This window comes from Cicer arietinum, chromosome 6 (assembly GCF_000331145.2).
Source record: "Cicer arietinum cultivar CDC Frontier isolate Library 1 chromosome 6, Cicar.CDCFrontier_v2.0, whole genome shotgun sequence".
Lineage (NCBI taxonomy): Eukaryota > Viridiplantae > Streptophyta > Magnoliopsida > Fabales > Fabaceae > Cicer > Cicer arietinum.
The window spans coordinates 24,933,470-24,951,329 of record NC_021165.2 but is presented as its reverse complement, the minus strand read 5'-3'; the positions used below and the strand labels follow the sequence as shown (position 1 = coordinate 24,951,329).

Sequence of the window (17,860 nt, the reverse complement as noted above, 5' to 3'; positions counted from 1 at the left end):
ATCCCTTAGCATTTTTCAATAGTCTCGATCTAAGTTTAAACGAATAACCACACTTTTTAGTTGAAGTACCTGAATTACTTTTATTTGACTTATATTTTCTACCTCTATCACAATCAAAAATTAATTTTGACTTTCTTTCTCTCTTTATGGTCTCTATGTCAGAGCGAGTAATGTTATCGGCTACTAAATTTTGTTGCATTTTTGTTTGAGTTTTTGTGTCCATACAAAGTGTTTTAATTTTTTTGTTGCATACAAGATGTTTTATGTTTCTTAAATTGATTGATTTAGATAAATTTATGAGAATGAAGAAGAGTAAAAGAATTGATTGATTTAGATAAGTGTTTTATATTGCATATAAGGTTCGGATATTTTTATGTCGGCCACCCCAAGCTTATTAGTCAAGCTCCGCCACTATATATATATATATATATATCTAATTGAACTTAGAGGTTATATAGTTTTCATATAGGGTATTTTGATTACTTAAAAAAAATGATACTATAATAAATTATCCTGAATTTAATCGATATTAGTTTTATCCTAAAATCAATTTAGACGATCAAGATTTGAACCAAAAATATTTTCAGAAGCCAAACTCATACCCCTGCCTTCGCAACACCGTCCTCCTCCTTACAACACGACCGTCCTCATCATACGGTATTATTATTTCCTCCTCCTTTGCTATTCCGTTTTTGCGATTTTGTTTCGTTTATGCGATTATTGCCTCCTGTTTGTTTATTCATCATACATTAATCAATTTCAGTGATGTTTTTCCATTATTTCTGAATAATAATTAGGTTTGAACTTATCTTTGATATTTAGGTTTGAACAATCGAATTCATGGCTTTAAGAACAGTTACTGAAAGGTTGGGCAGTAAATTATTGCCGGCGTTATCTTCCACTTCCAGACCACTACATTCTCATGCCACCAGTTTTGGTTCGTTGCATTCAAATTTTCATTTTTAGTTAAAACAAAGGGTTTAATGGTTATGCATTGTCGGTGTAAATAGTTTTACATGAACCCATTGATTATTTGATTATTGATTGATGAAAGTTATAATTATGTGGTATAACTCTTCAATTAATGACTCATATTAACCGGAAGTGTAAAATTGGTTTACACCGTCATTGTGCAGCGCACATTCCTTTTTCTCTAAAACAAATGACATTGACCTATGAGAGCATTGTTAACTTGATTTCATTTACATTGTGGAAAAAATTAGGGTTCAAACAAGTACACGAAGAAGAAAAGGCACGCTTGGTCGGTGATGTCTTTACGAGTGTTGCTGCAAATTATGACACAATGAATGATCTAATGAGTGCTGGGTTGCATAGACTGTGGAAGGAAAGGTTGCATTAGCTTATCAATTATATAATAATACTCCTAATTTATATATATGTATATATATATATATATATATATATATATGTATATATTTTTCTTTTCTGTTTTAATGGATTGGATTTGAAAATGTAGCACAAACACTTACCATTGAGACATGTTATTTTCATCCAATGACTTCCATTTTTTAAATTATTACCGATTTCTTCGTGTAAGTGTTGTGTCTGTGTGAGTTTTTTTTTTATAGGATTTGACATTAATTTGTAATTTCTGCTCAAATTCTCAGGCTAGTTTCTATGCTGAATCCTTTTCTTGGAATGAAGCATCTTGATGTGGCTGGTGGCACAGGTCTGCATCCTTTACACTCATCTTTAAACCCTACAGTTTCTAAAGAATATAAAACATTGCATTAGTGGAGTGATTGAAATTATTGTAGTAGTAGTTAGGTAGAAAGATAGAAGCACATTGATGTATGATAGCTTGAGATACCATTAAATAAGGTTATTATTAGAAAATAATTTATTTAGAGTCACAAATAATTTGAAACGAGTCAATATTCTAAGAGTGACAGATAATATATGAGACGTGGGATATACTTTCTGTGTATAAGCTTCAAAAGATTGAAATTTGAAATAAATTAGTGCAGTCAGGAAAAAAATGTAGAGTTTGCCCGAAAGAAGCTAATGAATTATGGACTGCTCAGAGGGATATAGTTAAAAGTAAAATCAGGTGCTGTAAAATTCCCACCTTGGGGAGGTCCAATGACGGTTGGAACCATGGTGATTTGTAACGGTCTCTTGACCATTGTTAGCTGTTCTGCTTTTCATTTTGTCAGTCACATGGTCCCTTTCATAGGGTGTAACTGACTAACTGTAGTTTTGTGTAACATAAAAGCTTTCTTCTGTTCGCCGATATTGTGTTAATATGGAGATAATTTAAGTGATAATGCTACTGTTGCATATAATTGATATTTTTTAGGGTTTTCCTATTGAACTTCAATTTCTTGATTTTACAGGGGATGTTGCTTTTAGAATCTTGGACAACATAAACAAAGTTAAGCAGAGTGGGATTCGAAATAGGTTTCAAGATGGTTTAGAGGAAGAAACTCAGATATATGTATGTGACATTAACCCAAACATGTTAAATGTTGGCAAACAACGGGCCACCGAGAAGGGTAAATGAGAATGCCATCAATTACTTCAAGTTTCCATGAAGGATTTTGGTTTAATTTATCTTCATTTGTTAGGAGTAAATGTTTTTCTGCTTATTGTGATAATAGGTTATGGAGAAGATGGTTCCCTCGTATGGGTGGAGGGAAATGCTGAAAGCTTGAGTTTCCAAAATGATTCAATGGATGGTTACACTATTGCATTTGGGATAAGGAATGTTACACACATTGAGAAAGTTCTTAGTGAAGCTCATAGGTTGGTTTGCACTTTTTTATGCAATTGCTGTAACTTGTACAACTTAGCAGCTAATGGCAATCAATTTATTTTGTGCTGAATTTACTGATATTTTTATCATTTTTTTAACAGGGTATTGAAACCTGGAGGCAGGTTCCTTTGCCTTGAACTAAGCCATGTTAGCCTTCCTATATTTAAAGAATTGTGAGTATCATTTGCTCTATTTTGCAAGAATGATGTGTATTGGACGGGGTTTGTACATAAACATACTTCAAGTTTACATGGAACTTTTTCATCTCCTTTTTTACTTTCATACTTCAAAATTTTGGCCAAAAGAGTAATATGTTAAGAGGAAAAATAGATAATGAGTCTTGGGGGAGGGTAACAATAGAGGAATTCCTCAGTGACCAAGCTTACTCATGAACTACATAAACTGCACACTGCAGGGCCATAGAATCGTAGCTCCTTAGTCCTTTCATACTTGAATGAATATAACTCTTAATATTACTCTTCTTCTCTTGCAGGTATGACTTATATTCTTTCTCAGTTATTCCACGCGTAGGAGAGCTGGTTGCTGGTGACCGGGAGTCTTATCAGTACTTAGTTGAGAGTATCCGGCGTTTTCCCCCACAGGTTATCATTCTTCCAATCTATTGATAGCTGTCTGTATTTTTTACTTCATTTAAGTTTGAAGAAATGGTAGACAGGCCTTCCATTCGTGAATGGGTTTATAGATGCTTCTAGAAATGGCTATCATTGCTCATACTGTTCATTGCTACCCTCTTTATGTTCTCTAGTGAACAAAAGTCTTGAGCTAGGAAGATGACCCCAATCTGTTTATGATGACCATCTCCTATGTTATTCATGATTTAAGCACTTTGTTTATTAGTGTTGCTAATCTCCCGTCAGTCTTACACATTCCACCTAATGAGGAAGGATGCTAGGGTTATATTTGGTTGGAGAATCTATTGTTTTGATAAAAGTTATAATCGACCACAAAACGTTGAGATAACATAAATACTTATTCTAGGCCCACTTTATGGTGTCAATTACAAATCTAAGTAAAATATTGAACATGTAAACACTAGTCACAAAATTATTGCTTTTTTATTCAGCAGTGTATTCTATTCTGTTCTGTATTATGAGGAGTTTGTTTAAATTTTGGGAAATTTGCTGATGTATACTTGTTTGCCTGACATCATAAGGATTGTGTAGAAACTTCTTTAATGAGTGTCAAGAAAACCATTGTGAGTTATCTTTTTCTGGACTCATGTATTGTAATTGATGGATTGCAGGAAAAATTTGCATCGATGATTGCCGACGCAGGGTTTCAAAAAGTGGAGTATGAAAACCTAGTTGGGGGGGTGGTTGCCATCCACTCAGGGCTGAAAATCTGATATGATATTTATGAACATTACCCTTAATCATCTAATAATTCATGCATCTTTCTTAACGGTTTATATGCAAGTTCATGTTGATGCTAGAACTGGTAGACAAGAGTATTCTTCAAAGTTCAGACGGAGATGTGTAACTCGGAGTAGCTCTGTATATATTTTATATTTATCAGAAAGTAAAATTTTATCAAGAAGTTGATTTCATCACTTATATTGTCCAATGATCAAACCGACCTTTTTTTTTACAACATAAAACCGGCCTTTATAAACTTTTAAATGAAAAAGAAAATATAAGGTGTTAATGAAATTAATTATACGCATATACAAAATAATTCTACCTTTATCATCTCTTAAAAAAAACACTTTCTTGATTCATCATTCAAACATTAGAGAAAAGAAAGGTAGAGGCTATTGCTCAATAATTTTTTGTTACTATCTATATTGAAGTTACACACAGCACTTTTATAGAGCTTTACACAAGTTGGTTACAACTAACTTATCTCTTCTAACTACAATACTAACTCAGTTTGAATTAACCTCAAAATTCCTTCCTTAATTCATCATTCAAAGATACAATCCTTAATAGTGCTCTGAGCTTCTCAAATCTATATATTTTGGTTAGCTTGGTAACTGCATCAGTAACTTGCAATTCAAGTGAATAGTACACACCTTTCAACTTCCCATTGTTGACATGTATTGAAAAATGTATCTTAATGAGTGTATTGTTAGTACTCATATTTTAAATATTGTTAATTTCAAAGGAAGTTTCTTTTATTTCTGTATGTTTTCTCAAAAATCTTCAATTTTTGTTTAGATTGAACAACTCAGATGTATCTATACATTATAATAAAGCAAACTTAACAATTTGGCAAGTTTGACACGTGTAGCTAGGCAGAGTGTTATGAAAATATTAAGTTTCTATTAATAGAAATAATAACTCATTGTGCAGATTTTTTTTTTTACAATAAAAATAAAGTTCCATTTCATCAAATGCTTCAATTTCTCCAAAAAAAGGAGCTTCTCAATAATCTCTTATTTTTTCTCTTCAATAATCCCTCATTTTATCGTTCTCCAATCTCTGAAAGAAAAAATCAGATGCTTCAATTTCTTTAAAAAAATGAGTTATGGAATTTGGTTGTTAGAGCTGTGCTATATTTCTGTCATGATCTATAAATTTTATACTATGGAAATGGTATTGATGGATGACAAATTTTAAATTATACACAAACTTATTTGTTATGTTATTAATTTAACAAAATTGTGTTTCATATTGTTAGGGTGATAATATTCAAGCAACAATGCGGAAAAACTCTTATTTTTCGATTTGAGACTACTATTCGTGAAAGAGTTGTGTACAACTTTCATTCTCTTGGTATTGCGTCTAACTCTGGAGCATATAGAACAACCAACCGGACACCAATTCAAATTGAATTTGCAAAATAGTACAATGGCCTAAGAATTAGAAATCAGTTTGCTCACAGCCTCTCCATACTCATTGATTTCATTTCTAGAAATTCAAAACATTGACAGTTTTTAAGGTAATTGTTTTTTAAACACTACTCTAGCAACCATCGCTTTAAATTAATTTAATTAAAAAAATTATTTTATTTTACGAATTCTTTTAGTGTCATCAGACTTTCCTTCGATAATCTCTTATTTTTTGCGTCTCCCTTATACATATCATTTTTTTTTTTATCTTTCTCTAATATCTTGAAAAAAAATTCAGATTTTGTTGCTTCAATTTCTCCAAAAAATGAGTCATCGATTTTTGTTCAAACATAAATTTTATGCAATGGAAATGGTTTGATGGATGACAAGGTTTAATTCTTTCTTTTATAAATTCAAATTTTAAATTATATTAGTTGTGTATTAAATGTGTTTCATATTTATATTTATAGGTGATAAAATTAAAGCAACCTTGGTTTTCTTTCTCCATTTGATATTAATATTCCCGGGACACTATTTCACATTGAATTTGCTACAAAATAGTACATAGACATCAATTCAAAATGTTGACATCAATTAATTTGGTAAATATGTTGACATGAATTATGGTAAATTTATTTCAATATGACATTATTATTTTATTTAATTTATAAAAAATATTACTATTTTGTTATATATATATATTTTTTATTGTTTATGTTTCTAAATTTTGTCTCAAAAAATTGTACTTACTTTTGTCTCAAAAGATTGTAAATCTATGTCAAATAATAATAATTTATTTAAGTAAATATAAAATTTATTTAGGCTTATTTCCAAAAGATTGAAAGAAAAATAAATTTATTTAGAAATTAAAAAAAAAAATACAACTCATTACATTTACTACAGTTTTTATTGAAAGTAGTAGTTTTTCGAACGTCAAACACTACTTTAACAAATCTATTACATCATGATCTTCAAACGCTACTTTAACCAATCTATTACATCACGATTTGATGAGTGAGTTGACAATTATGTGAAAGTGTATAATATTTTTTCAAAAACTACTATTTTAAATAGTTACATTTTAATTTTACTAATATACTATACATTTTACATTCAAAATTTATTTTTAAATATCATGCAAATTCAAAAAAATTCAAAGGATTCATTCAAAGATAAAAGAATTCAAAGGATTCATTCAAATATAAAAGATAATCATAGTTTTTACGTGTATTGTAACTTTTTTGTAATGTGAAGATTATTTCTCTGTAGTATTTTGTGAGTAGCACCGAAATGAAAGATATTTTGCCATTATAAACACCAAAATTTATATGAATTCTTAAATGTCATTCATATAAATAACATACTATGTTGAATAATAAAAATAAAAATTCATTATTAAGTTACTTACTTATCTTTATATTTACTAATTTACTTAATTTATATATGTCATGTCCATTATTTTAAAAATTATTATTTCATCTAATCTAATTATTTAATAATTATTGTTTTTATTTGTTTAAAATTAAAAGTATTATTTTATAATAAGTTTTTTTGGAAAGAAAAAAAGATTCTTCGGAGAATAAAAAAAATAAGGCATCATCAAGATTAAAGAGTGGGGTTGGAGTCATACTTTTTTGATAAGTAACATTGATCGTGTAAGAAAGTAGTTTTTAAATTAGGTTATGATTAAATTTTTTTATTTTTTTCATTGTAAATTATTTTTGTAAGTCAAGTTATGTATTTAATGTCAATAAAATTTATGAAAATTGATATATATATATATATATATATATATTAAATTAGCAATTTAATTATTAAGATCGTCGTTTGTTTCCGTGCGATGCACGGGTTAGACACTAGTATTATATAAGTTCAAATTGATAAATTTAAATATGAATTTGAAAACATAAAATGTGAGAGAAGAAATCACTTATTTCAAACTCAAATTGGAAATTTTCTATTTAGTGAATGAAAAATATTAAAATTAGGTAAAAGTGAAATTCTTTTAGAAACCATAATAGAATGTAGAAATATCTTTCCTTTTTTATCAAATGGCTTATAAACTTATACACTTCAAATATAGAAAAATGAAGAATTCTAAATTCAAAATCTAATTTTTAGATATCAATATTTTTGCAGTTATGAATTGAATTATATTTAAGAACTGAGTTGTATTTAAGAGAAAGAAAAATATTTGAGTTGTATTTGAGAGAGAGAATATAGTAATCTTGATAGATCATCAAAGTGATGTCATGATTATTTATTGATAATTGATAAAAAAAATGCAAACATATAAGTCACGAAGCAATTAAGTAATGAAATTGTATATACTATGAACAACATGGGCAAGCAAGGATTGCATCATTACTTGCACAAAATGAGCAAGGTACCCAATACGGGCCCCACTATCCTACCAAATTCTTTTCTTATCGAATTAGCCACGTGTCATCCGATAGTTGGTTCGGATATAGGCTCGGAAGCAAGCCACGTCATCACATTCCTGGTTTCTCTCTCAACAACCCCACATCACAACACTTCACGCTATACTTATTTTTTCTTTCTTCTTTCACTCACTTTCATGTTTTCAGTTTCTTTCTACCTTCGCTTGTAACAAGAGCCATTTGGTGATCATCGCTTCGCTTCTTCATCTTCTCCTTCACCGATCATGTCAAGGTTACGGTTACTTCAAGATAATCGTCTTTCGATTGTGCATTTTTTTTCCTTTCATTTTCCTCTTTAATTCTTGTTTGATGAAATTAATTTGTTTATTTTTTAGTCTCTGCGGTTCGATTGTGTTTTTTTGTTTTTTTTTTTTATTTAGTTCAGTTATTTAGTTTTTTTACTTCTGAATTTGTATAATTTTATGAGGATGAATCAGTTTTTTTTGTTTTTAATTTGATATGAATTTGCTTTTATTGGCGAATGGTGAGTAGTTTTCTGCTTTTTATATGATGTGTTTTACTTTTAAGGCTTGTGTGATGGCATCGTTTGGTTTTATGCGCTGGTAGTTATATATGTTTTTCTATAAATATATGCTGTGGATTCTTGCTTCTTCGATAAGACAAAAGATGGTACGTGTTGATTATGGTGCGGTTTGTGATATTTTCGACTTTTCAAGCTAATTTCACAGTTTTTAATCTTTGGATTGGTTTTTAGGTATTGAGCAAACTTGCTGATATAAGTGATTATGTCATGTGATGAGTCTAAATAAGCTCTTCTAAGTGTCCTCTTACGCCATGTTTGGATAAATAGCTTAATTAAGTGTTTATAATATAAGCACTTATCATATAGTGTTTATGTATAAGCTATTTTTATAAGAAAAGATAAAATATAGGCAAACTACTTATATAAGCTATAAACTGTTTTTATAAGCTATCCTGAAGAGCTTGTGAAAATAAGCTGAAAACAACTTGTGGATATTACTATATATTATAAGTTGTTTCCGTAAGCTCTCTCAAACCGTCTCACAAATGTTAATGTCGATAGATAAGCTCAAATAAGGAAATTCAAGCAGAACCTTAGTAGATGACTATGCAAATAGAACTTTTGAATTGTTTCAAGAGATGTAATTTCCCGAATGATCAATTTGGCCAATAACATGTAGTCTTTTTCTTTGACAGGGTGAAGTTGGTTTCATATATTCATTTTTTGTTATTGAATGGATGACGCTAGTGTTTTGGTGCTATTTTAATGACATATTTTGATTACGGGAATATTTCCTCAATGGGTGGAGCGTGTTCCAGGAAGCAAGAGCGGAATAATGAAGATGGTCTTTGTAGAGGATTTTCAAGGAAATTTTGCAAATGTGGGAGTTTGAAATGGTGGACGTCGTCATTTTCTTATTCATCCATGGATTTACGCATACAAAAAGGAGAATGTCCATCACTGTTGGACTTGTGCATCCAGAAAATAAGTGAGGTATAGTTTTTTACAATAAGTTTCCTTTGTCTTGACTCTTTATATTTTGATCTAAGTCACACTGCAATCTTAATTCAACAGGATCTTGATAGACATAACACATTTTCTATGCTTCCACGGGATATAAGTCAGCAAATTTTTAATAATTTGGTCTACTCTCAACGTCTTACTAGAGGTTCTCTTGAAACCTTTCGAGATTGTGCTCTCCAGGTAAATCATATTAGATCAATTATGAACCTGGGTCATCATGTATCCTTGATCTTCTGGTTAGTTCTTATCGCTTATTTGTCAGGATCTATACTTGGGAGAATATGCTGGTGTTGATGATTCTTGGATGGATGTCATCTCATCTCAGGGTTCATCTTTACTTTCGGTAGATCTTTCTGGGTCTGATGTCACTGATTTTGGATTGACTTACCTTAAAGATTGTCAAAGTCTCATTTCCTTAAATCTAAATTACTGTGACCAAATTTCAGATCATGGAGTGGAGTGTATCAGTGGTACTCTTTCTTTTCCTGTATTTGTGTTCTTGTTATGGAAAAACATTCATTTATTTCTTATATATGCATTTGGGTGTTGATCACTTGGCATCTTTGTTGTATATTTTATTTATCTAAAAATATAACATTATAAATTTCTTAGCAGTGTTCCTTGGGTAAACTGTGCCCATTCATTGGTGTGGAAATGAGTCATATTGTCTTATTTTCACTCTTCTTGATAACACATTTAAAAATTAATCTAGCATAGTGAAGTTGACATGATTATTTTCCCACCATCAACAAGGTCATTTTAGAAAATCTATCCATCTATTAATCCAGTTTAACACCATGAATAGTACATCATTTATTTCTGCTTACTTCTCTGCCAACACTTTTTGTTACATAATATTAAATTTTCCTCATCAGGTTCATGTGATGTTACTTATGTCTAGAAGCTTTGTCCATAGGTTGCTTTTACTGATGGTTTACAACATCTGTAACGAATATTCCAGGTCTGTCAAACTTGACAAATTTGAGTTTTAGAAGAAATGATTCATTATCTTCTCAAGGAATGAGTGCCTTTTCTGGTCTTGTTAACTTGGCCAAGTTGGATTTGGAGAGATGTCCTGGGATTCATGGAGGCATTGTTCATCTTCAAGGTTGGTTATAAAAGTGTACCTTTGTGTGAAGAGTAAAGATTTACTAACCAATGCTCTTTGGTGAACTTCAACTACTCCAGTTATTATACAACATTCAAAAGATTTGCTTGTGTGTAACTGCGTGTGAAAAGTAAAGGTTTACTATTATAGCATAACGTTTGCACCTGTCTATGATCTTGAACTCATGAGGATAACTGTTAGGATATTGAGTAATGGATATTAGAGTAGTTAAGAGTTAGTTAGTACGAGTTAGTTACTAATAATTTGTAAGGTAGTTGGATTTTATATCACTGAATATTGTAATCAATTGTTGAATAGAGAATGTTCCCTATTGTGAAGGGGAAACCCTTGGAGGAGAGATTTCTCTCCTATTTCTTAATAAAAGTGATCTTTCTTAGGAATCCAATTCTTGGGTTCCTAACAATAACATAATGATGAAGAAATTCTATTACATTATTTCTGCTAGTGTCACATGGATAGCAAACCAAAATGGTTTCTTCTTAACTACAATCAAATTATTTTGTCCATATTTGTCAGGTTTAACTAAGTTGAAATCTCTCAATATGAAGTGGTGTAATTGCATAACAGATTCGGACATGAAGCCTCTATCAGGTTTGATGCATCTTGCACCGTTTTGATCACAATACCTCAAAATTTTACCAAAGTTCTGTTGAGACTTTCTTCTGTGCTGTTAATGTATTTTCCACTATGGAATACTTCCTTTATCTCTAAATATAGGATCCTCTTGAGAATTTTTTTGTCCTTTTTTATCAGACTTCCTTCAAATTGTGAATTGCCTTAATTATTGTACATATTTTTTTGCAACTAGTAATACATACTATAATTGGAAGATAAATTATTTCCCCTAAAGGATAAATCTGGAAAATGATACTAATTCTTGACAAATTTAATACTACTACTAATTTTCTTAATTCTCGCGATTTAGTCAATAGGGTCCTATAATTAGGGACAGAAGTAGTAATTCCTATTTAGGTTATTGGGTTCTTTTTAAGAACCTACACATATTCCACCCAAGTTGAACTACCTTGAGTAAAAATTTATGAAATGCTTTATTTCTCTAGAAAGAATAGATTGCAACAACTGTGTACAACCATATACTTGTCCGTGTGCCTTTGTGTTTATAAAAGAAATCATTGCCATCTTATTACACACATGGTTCAATAATTAACTATACAATTATTTGATTCAATTTGCTTCCAGAACTTGCAAGCTTGACAAGTCTAGAGATTTCTTGTAGTAAAGTCACCGATTTTGGCATCAGCTTTCTAAGAGGTATTGTGCCTTACCTTTTATTGCCATTTTTCTTCGCAATAGGGATTATATGATTATCTTACACCCAGAACTCTTACAGGTCTTTGTGTTCATAAGTTTTTATTTCTCTGTAATAATGCTTGTTTATGATTTTGTTTTCTCTTCGACTGTGAAGCTTGAAACAGATAGGTTCAACCCCGATTTTCATCATCTTCAAAATATTTGTGTGTGTGTATTAATATGCAAGGGGTGATTGATGTTTGTGCTGGTAACCACATTTCTGTATAACAAGATTTTCTTCAACTGAATTATCTATTAAGTTTTTCAAGAATATATATTGCTGTCTGCAATTATCACTTATAATTTTAAAGAACAGATATTTGATTTTGAAGATCCATTTATCTCTTTTTTTAGAAGTTTCAGTTAGATATTCGATCTTAATTGTGCCTCAATTTTTAAATGTTTTGGCTGTAATTGTGTAAAAGCCAAAATGAATTTTTGAAAAATCCATTATTAGAGAATATATTTCTTTGATGATGTAATTATTTGCCAATTATCCTTTAAAACGTTGATATTGCTAAGTTTGTTAGCAGAGTTATACTTGTACAGTACATCCTAGTGCCAATGTAGGATTGCTTTGGCTCGCCTACATGTTTAAGGAAATTTCAAGTTTCATTGTTTCACAGTTTTCTTTCTATCTTCCGTTCTCAATGTTGTCTTGGTTCATTCCAGGATTACAGAAGCTTGCCCTGTTAAATTTGGAAGGGTGCCTTGTAACATCTGCATGCTTGGATTCTCTTGCAGGTTGAATTCATTCATAGAATTTTAAGCTTATTCTGATAATTTTTTTTATGCTTATATTTAGGCATAATAGCACTGAATTCTTGTTAGGATATAACTTTGGTTATCACTTTATTGTCCCGTAAGTGCTTTAAGCTTGCTTTTTTTGTTTTCTTTTCTTTTTTGACTCGAGTGTGATGGAACCCGTAAAACCAAGTTAATGAAACTGTATTTTATTGAATGGTAAAGATGAGCTCAAGAGCTCCTACAATGATGGAAAATGCTTAAGAAAGGATAAGCCAGAGTTCGAGAACTCTTAACCAGAGAGAAAATTCTCCTAACAATTCAAATGATAATTCTCCACGACCCCTCCTCACTCTCTACTCACAAAATATTCTCGTCTTCTAACAAACTCTCCTAGAATCTAGCTCCATGTAACTAACTAACTTCCATTCTCTCCCCCATGGCCTCACTTCCTTCTACGATATACCTAGGTGTCCTACTCCTATCAAAGTACTTAAAAGATTGAAGCTGAAACAATTTTTAATAGGATGTCTTGATATATCACTCCAAGCAGATTCTGATTTGAGCAATCCACTACTGGTGAAACTTATGTAAGAAAAACATGGCGGGGTGGTGGGGGGAATGTGCTTCTATTCATAGAAAGATTTATCTGGATTTGTTTATTATTTATTTAAGTTATTTTCTTGGGTGAGTGAGTAGCGAGTCCAAACCTTAATGCTTTTACAAAATGAACCAATTCTTTTGTTTCTAATAATGTCCATACAGTATGCACCTTTTTGCTTTTTTAGTAGCATTGAGTTTCTTTTTTAGTTGTTAGAAATATTAGTGGGGGGAGTTGAACATGCAACCCCTTATCTCTCCAACCTTTATGTTCCTTCCCCGGTTCCCCCAATCCACCTTGTCATTCATAGTAGCATTGAGTTTCTAATGCTATGCATTATATTATTTTGAAACCACTGCTATTAGTTAATTAATATTATTATGAGTGATCTTCATTCACTAGATTTACAAAGTGTAACTTCATCATGGCTTTCTAGTATACCATAACTTAATGAGGATGAAATACCTGTTGAATTTTTCAATTATTATTGTTATGTTTCCTGCCAGAGCTTCCTGCACTGTCAAACTTGAATCTTAATAGATGCAATCTTTCTGACAATGGATGTGAAAAGTTTTCAAGTAAGTTGTTAACAATTCTACAGCTCATTCTTTTAGGATATAGTTCGATATTTTACAGGGTGGGTATTGGGTTCTAAGCTGTTACTTTTTGACTCCATAACAATTATTAGGGGAATGTCATTGGTAACATTACGTTTGTTTTTTTATAGGACTGGAAAATTTGAAAGTGTTAAACTTGGGATTTAATGACATCGGAGATACATGTTTAGCTCATTTGAAAGGTGATTTAAAATATTATTGACCCAATTCTCTCTTTCTCTCTTTGCAGATAGGTATTATATTTGAAAGAGGGTGATTGTATCTAACAAACTTGTGTATATTTTTATGTAGGGTTGACGAAGTTGGAGAGCTTGAACCTTGATTCATGTAAGATTGGTGATGAAGGATTGGTGAACTTGACAGGTATGTGCTTTAATTCTCAAACTCGTCCTTTTGTACACATTGTTTGGATGACGAAAGAGATAGGAAAGAAAGAAATTTGAGAGAAGAGAAATTGAAGAGAGATTAGGTGGAGATTGTGTTGTTTGGATGGATAGACTTAAAGACAGAAATAAATATCTACTTGGCATGTTATCTACCTGGCAGTTGCCATAATTGGCTGCAAGTGATTAATTTAAAGAACGATTATGTTGCATATTATTTGTTGTCATTATAAATGCACGTTTTTATCTTAAGTGCAAGTGTGACTCGCATTTTATTCACTGTGCTTTTAGGTCATAAGCATTTGATCTGCTTGGAATTGTCTGATACAGAAGTTGGAAACAATGGGCTAGAGCATTTATCTGGTTAGATGTTACACTTAATTATTATTTAGAAAGTTTGTGTGCTTTGAAAGAGAAACTTCTGGTTGGACTTCCAATGTTGAGTGGGTTTGGTTATCTCAGCCATTATGAGATTATATACTTTCACGTGCTAAAATTATGTCTGGTCAATTTTCCTATGGCGTCTCACCATTTCGCATTGATCTCTCTCTCTCTCTCTCCTGTGATTTTGGTTGCATTTTTTTCACTTGAATATAGCTTTATCCCTTGTTACTTTTGAATGGGAAATTGCTGATGATTATCATAAACTAATCTCTTTCAATGGTTGATTCTTGAGTAATGAGTAGAACTTGTCAGGAAGAGATGAGACATTGTTTGAGTTGTAGTAGTTAGGTGATTCATACTACGATGGACTAATATTGTGACGGAGAATTCTGCGACTATCTTTGCGATCAACTCTAGTTTTTCTTTGATTATTCTTTTTATTCTATTTCTTGTAGGATTGTCTAGTCTGGAGAAAATAAATCTGTCCTTTACTGTTGTTAGTGATAGTGGTTTAAGGAAATTGTGTGGAATCTCATCTCTGAAGTCGCTTAATTTGGATGCTTACCAAATTACTGATGCTGGACTGGCAACCCTTACAAGTATGTGTTCCTATGAAATATTTACAATTCAAAGAATGGTTTGTTTATTTTTGTTTTTCTACATGAGCTGTAGTCCATGATCACATATAGTGGCTGACTACTTAAATCCACAATGTGTAAGTATGTTTGGTAAGAACATAATATTCTCAAGAATATTTTTAAAATTTATTTAGTTCAAAAATAAAAAATTAAAAGATTCAAAAATAGAAAAACAATGTGGTAAAATGAAGTGAAAGTGGGAAGTTATAGTTGGTTGAGTTTTAAAATAATTTTTGTTTTGATGGAAATGTTAGATTCCCACCATTTATGACAGGAATGAAAAAGAGATAGCATGAGTGAAGTATATTCTTGGGAATCCATGATACTTAGGAATATATTTTTAAAATTTGTATCAGATATGAGAATTTTACATTCCCAAGCACACTTTTCCAGGGAATATCTTTGCATACCTTGAACAAACATGCTTCTATTGTTTTTGTTACCCTCTCTTTACATCTAATCATTGGACTATCCTCCACTCGATTTACCCTCTTGACTATCCTCTTTATTGGCGCTTCTTGATCTTCTTTAGACATACCAAGCCACCTAAGATTTTAAAAAGTATATTATCATTAATTCTAGCTAGTCTTTCCTTGAAATTACCATATCTTTTCTTTTCCTAACATATATTTGATTAATTTTCTTAAGCTTTAAGTATTCTGGGTCTCTGGTTTTCTAGGATTAAGCTTAATTTTTGCAGTACGCATCATTTTGAATTTGCTGATGCAGGTTTGACTGGACTCACTGACCTGGATTTGTTTGGTGCTCGGATAACAGATGTTGGGACAAATTATTTGAAAAGTATGCAACATGGCATTAAAGTATTTGTTTACTTCAAAGTGATTATTTGTGGATATATTGCCTACATTTTTCCGGCAATGTGGTTCTATTATGTCTGTTGGCTTTTTACTTCTCTTTATATAAAAATCTGAAACATGTTAATAAACAATTTTTAGAGGTGCATAAGTGCTTTATAAATTGAAAAATAGATTAGATCAATATAAATGTGTTTTTGGCTTAAAAATAAAATCTGAAACATGTTGCTTGTGACTTATCTTTCATCATGCATGAGCTTGATTTTATCTGAAATGTAATTATAACATGCCGGTTCTTTGATGAGCCAACATCACTTGTAATTTGAAATCACTTTTATGCTAACTGTTTATTGTGAAACAGAATTCAAGAACCTGAGGTCCTTGGAAATATGCAGTGGTGGATTGACTGATGCTGGTGTGAAAAATATCAAAGAGCTTTCTTCGCTAATGTGCTTAAATTTATCACAAAACAGCCACCTTACGGACAAAACACTGGAGTTAATTGCAGGTAATTTTGTGGGTCTCCATTTTTGTTTGCCAAACACTTGGTTGATTTTGTTTGCTTCGTTCATCTCTTGATCATGTTGAAAACCTAAATAGCCACGTGAGAATATGAAAACGAAGTTTTAGGGATTGGATCATTGATTAGACTTGAATGAATGCTTTTCTTTAAGGGTGTCTGCTTGTGAAAGTCCTAAATGTAACAATTAGTTGGTTGTTCAAGGTGCTTCTAGTCAGAAAATATATGATGATGTTCAAATTCCTGCAGCAGTTGGGATGTGAAGTTTTTGGTTTTTTCCACTGCCCAATTTGAAATTTTACCAAAAGGCATCTAAATTCCACTCTATTTAATACAAAGTACGCACTAATGTAGTCTTGTGTTTCTCCAACTTGCTAATTATCATTTTTTTTTCTTCATAAAATCCGAGTGAACTATCTGCTTTCTACCTGTGTTTTTCAAGTCCTCTTTTTTTGACCTGTTAAAGTGTAGTTTCTTCAAAATATTTTTTTTTAAAACAATTTATTAGTACTTTTCATAATAGAAAATGAACGGTTTGCATTTTTGCCTTAAGTAGAGTTGCAAAACTCATTGTAATTAGTAAATTAGCTAGATATGTCTGCGCTCACATGTTTATGGTCACAATATCAGGGCTCACTGGGTTGATTTCTTTAAATCTTTCAAAGTCTCGCATCACCACAGCTGGACTGCAGCATTTGAAAACACTGAAGAACTTGAGATCTCTGACATTGGAGTCCTGTAAGGTGACATCAAATGACATAAAGAAATTTAGATCAATACACCTCCCAAATTTGGTAAGCTTTCGACCCGAGTAGTTGGTTGGGCCGTATTGTAATCTGTGTATATATGACTTGTATCGATATTCTAGAAAAACATAAGAGGACAATCTCAAAATGTACATAGGCTAATGTCTTTATGGAGGGTATGAATTGCCTCCCTGTGGTACAAAGGATTTTCTCATTCTCCTAATTGTATGTAAGTGTGTGTGTGTGTGTGAATATATGTGTGATGTAAAGGAACGATGCTAAACTCTTTATTATCGAACATAGATGTTAATATAGATAAATAATTATTTTTTTCTTTAATTGCTATTCTTGTATTCTCTTCATTCTTTCATTTGTAGTGAGCTTTTCAATTCAATGACTATTTGTCAAGATCTTTTAATGCATATACGAGTCTGACTTGGTAGTGTAATTTTAGAAG

General features: G+C 31.3%; 2 protein-coding genes across 6 annotated transcripts; both read left to right on the top strand.

Annotated features, from left to right (window-relative positions):
* The first annotated feature begins 519 nt into the window (after nt 1-519).
* Nucleotides 520-4,346, top strand: LOC101499517 (2-methoxy-6-polyprenyl-1,4-benzoquinol methylase, mitochondrial). Of its 2 annotated transcripts, XM_004506904.4 has the most exons (9): nt 520-657; nt 823-937; nt 1,224-1,350; nt 1,629-1,690; nt 2,358-2,516; nt 2,622-2,766; nt 2,878-2,949; nt 3,270-3,378; nt 4,041-4,346. In XM_004506904.4, the coding sequence occupies exons 2-9, from the start codon at nt 841-843 to the stop codon at nt 4,140-4,142; spliced, it is 873 nt and encodes a 290-aa protein (XP_004506961.1). In that variant the 5' UTR covers nt 520-657; nt 823-840; the 3' UTR covers nt 4,143-4,346. The 2 variants fall into 2 exon arrangements, with proteins under 2 accessions (XP_004506961.1, XP_073225864.1); XM_073369763.1 differs by lacking the exon at nt 2,878-2,949.
* Nucleotides 4,347-8,083: 3,737 nt separating this feature from the next.
* Nucleotides 8,084-17,742, top strand: LOC101499815 (uncharacterized). 4 transcript variants are annotated; one of them, XM_004506905.3, is made up of 16 exons: nt 8,084-8,240; nt 9,188-9,485; nt 9,567-9,695; nt 9,778-9,985; nt 10,477-10,623; nt 11,161-11,235; nt 11,845-11,916; nt 12,628-12,699; nt 13,807-13,878; nt 14,028-14,099; nt 14,209-14,280; nt 14,592-14,663; nt 15,140-15,283; nt 16,052-16,123; nt 16,499-16,645; nt 17,288-17,742. In XM_004506905.3, exons 2-16 carry the CDS (start codon nt 9,258-9,260, stop codon nt 17,470-17,472), a joined length of 1,767 nt encoding a protein of 588 aa, XP_004506962.1. In that variant the 5' UTR covers nt 8,084-8,240; nt 9,188-9,257; the 3' UTR covers nt 17,473-17,742. The 4 variants fall into 4 exon arrangements, with proteins under 4 accessions (XP_004506962.1, XP_073226161.1, XP_027191542.1 ...); XM_027335740.2 differs by having other exon boundaries at nt 8,095-8,240; nt 9,311-9,485; XM_073370060.1 differs by lacking the exon at nt 13,807-13,878.
* Nucleotides 17,743-17,860: the final 118 nt, after the last annotated feature.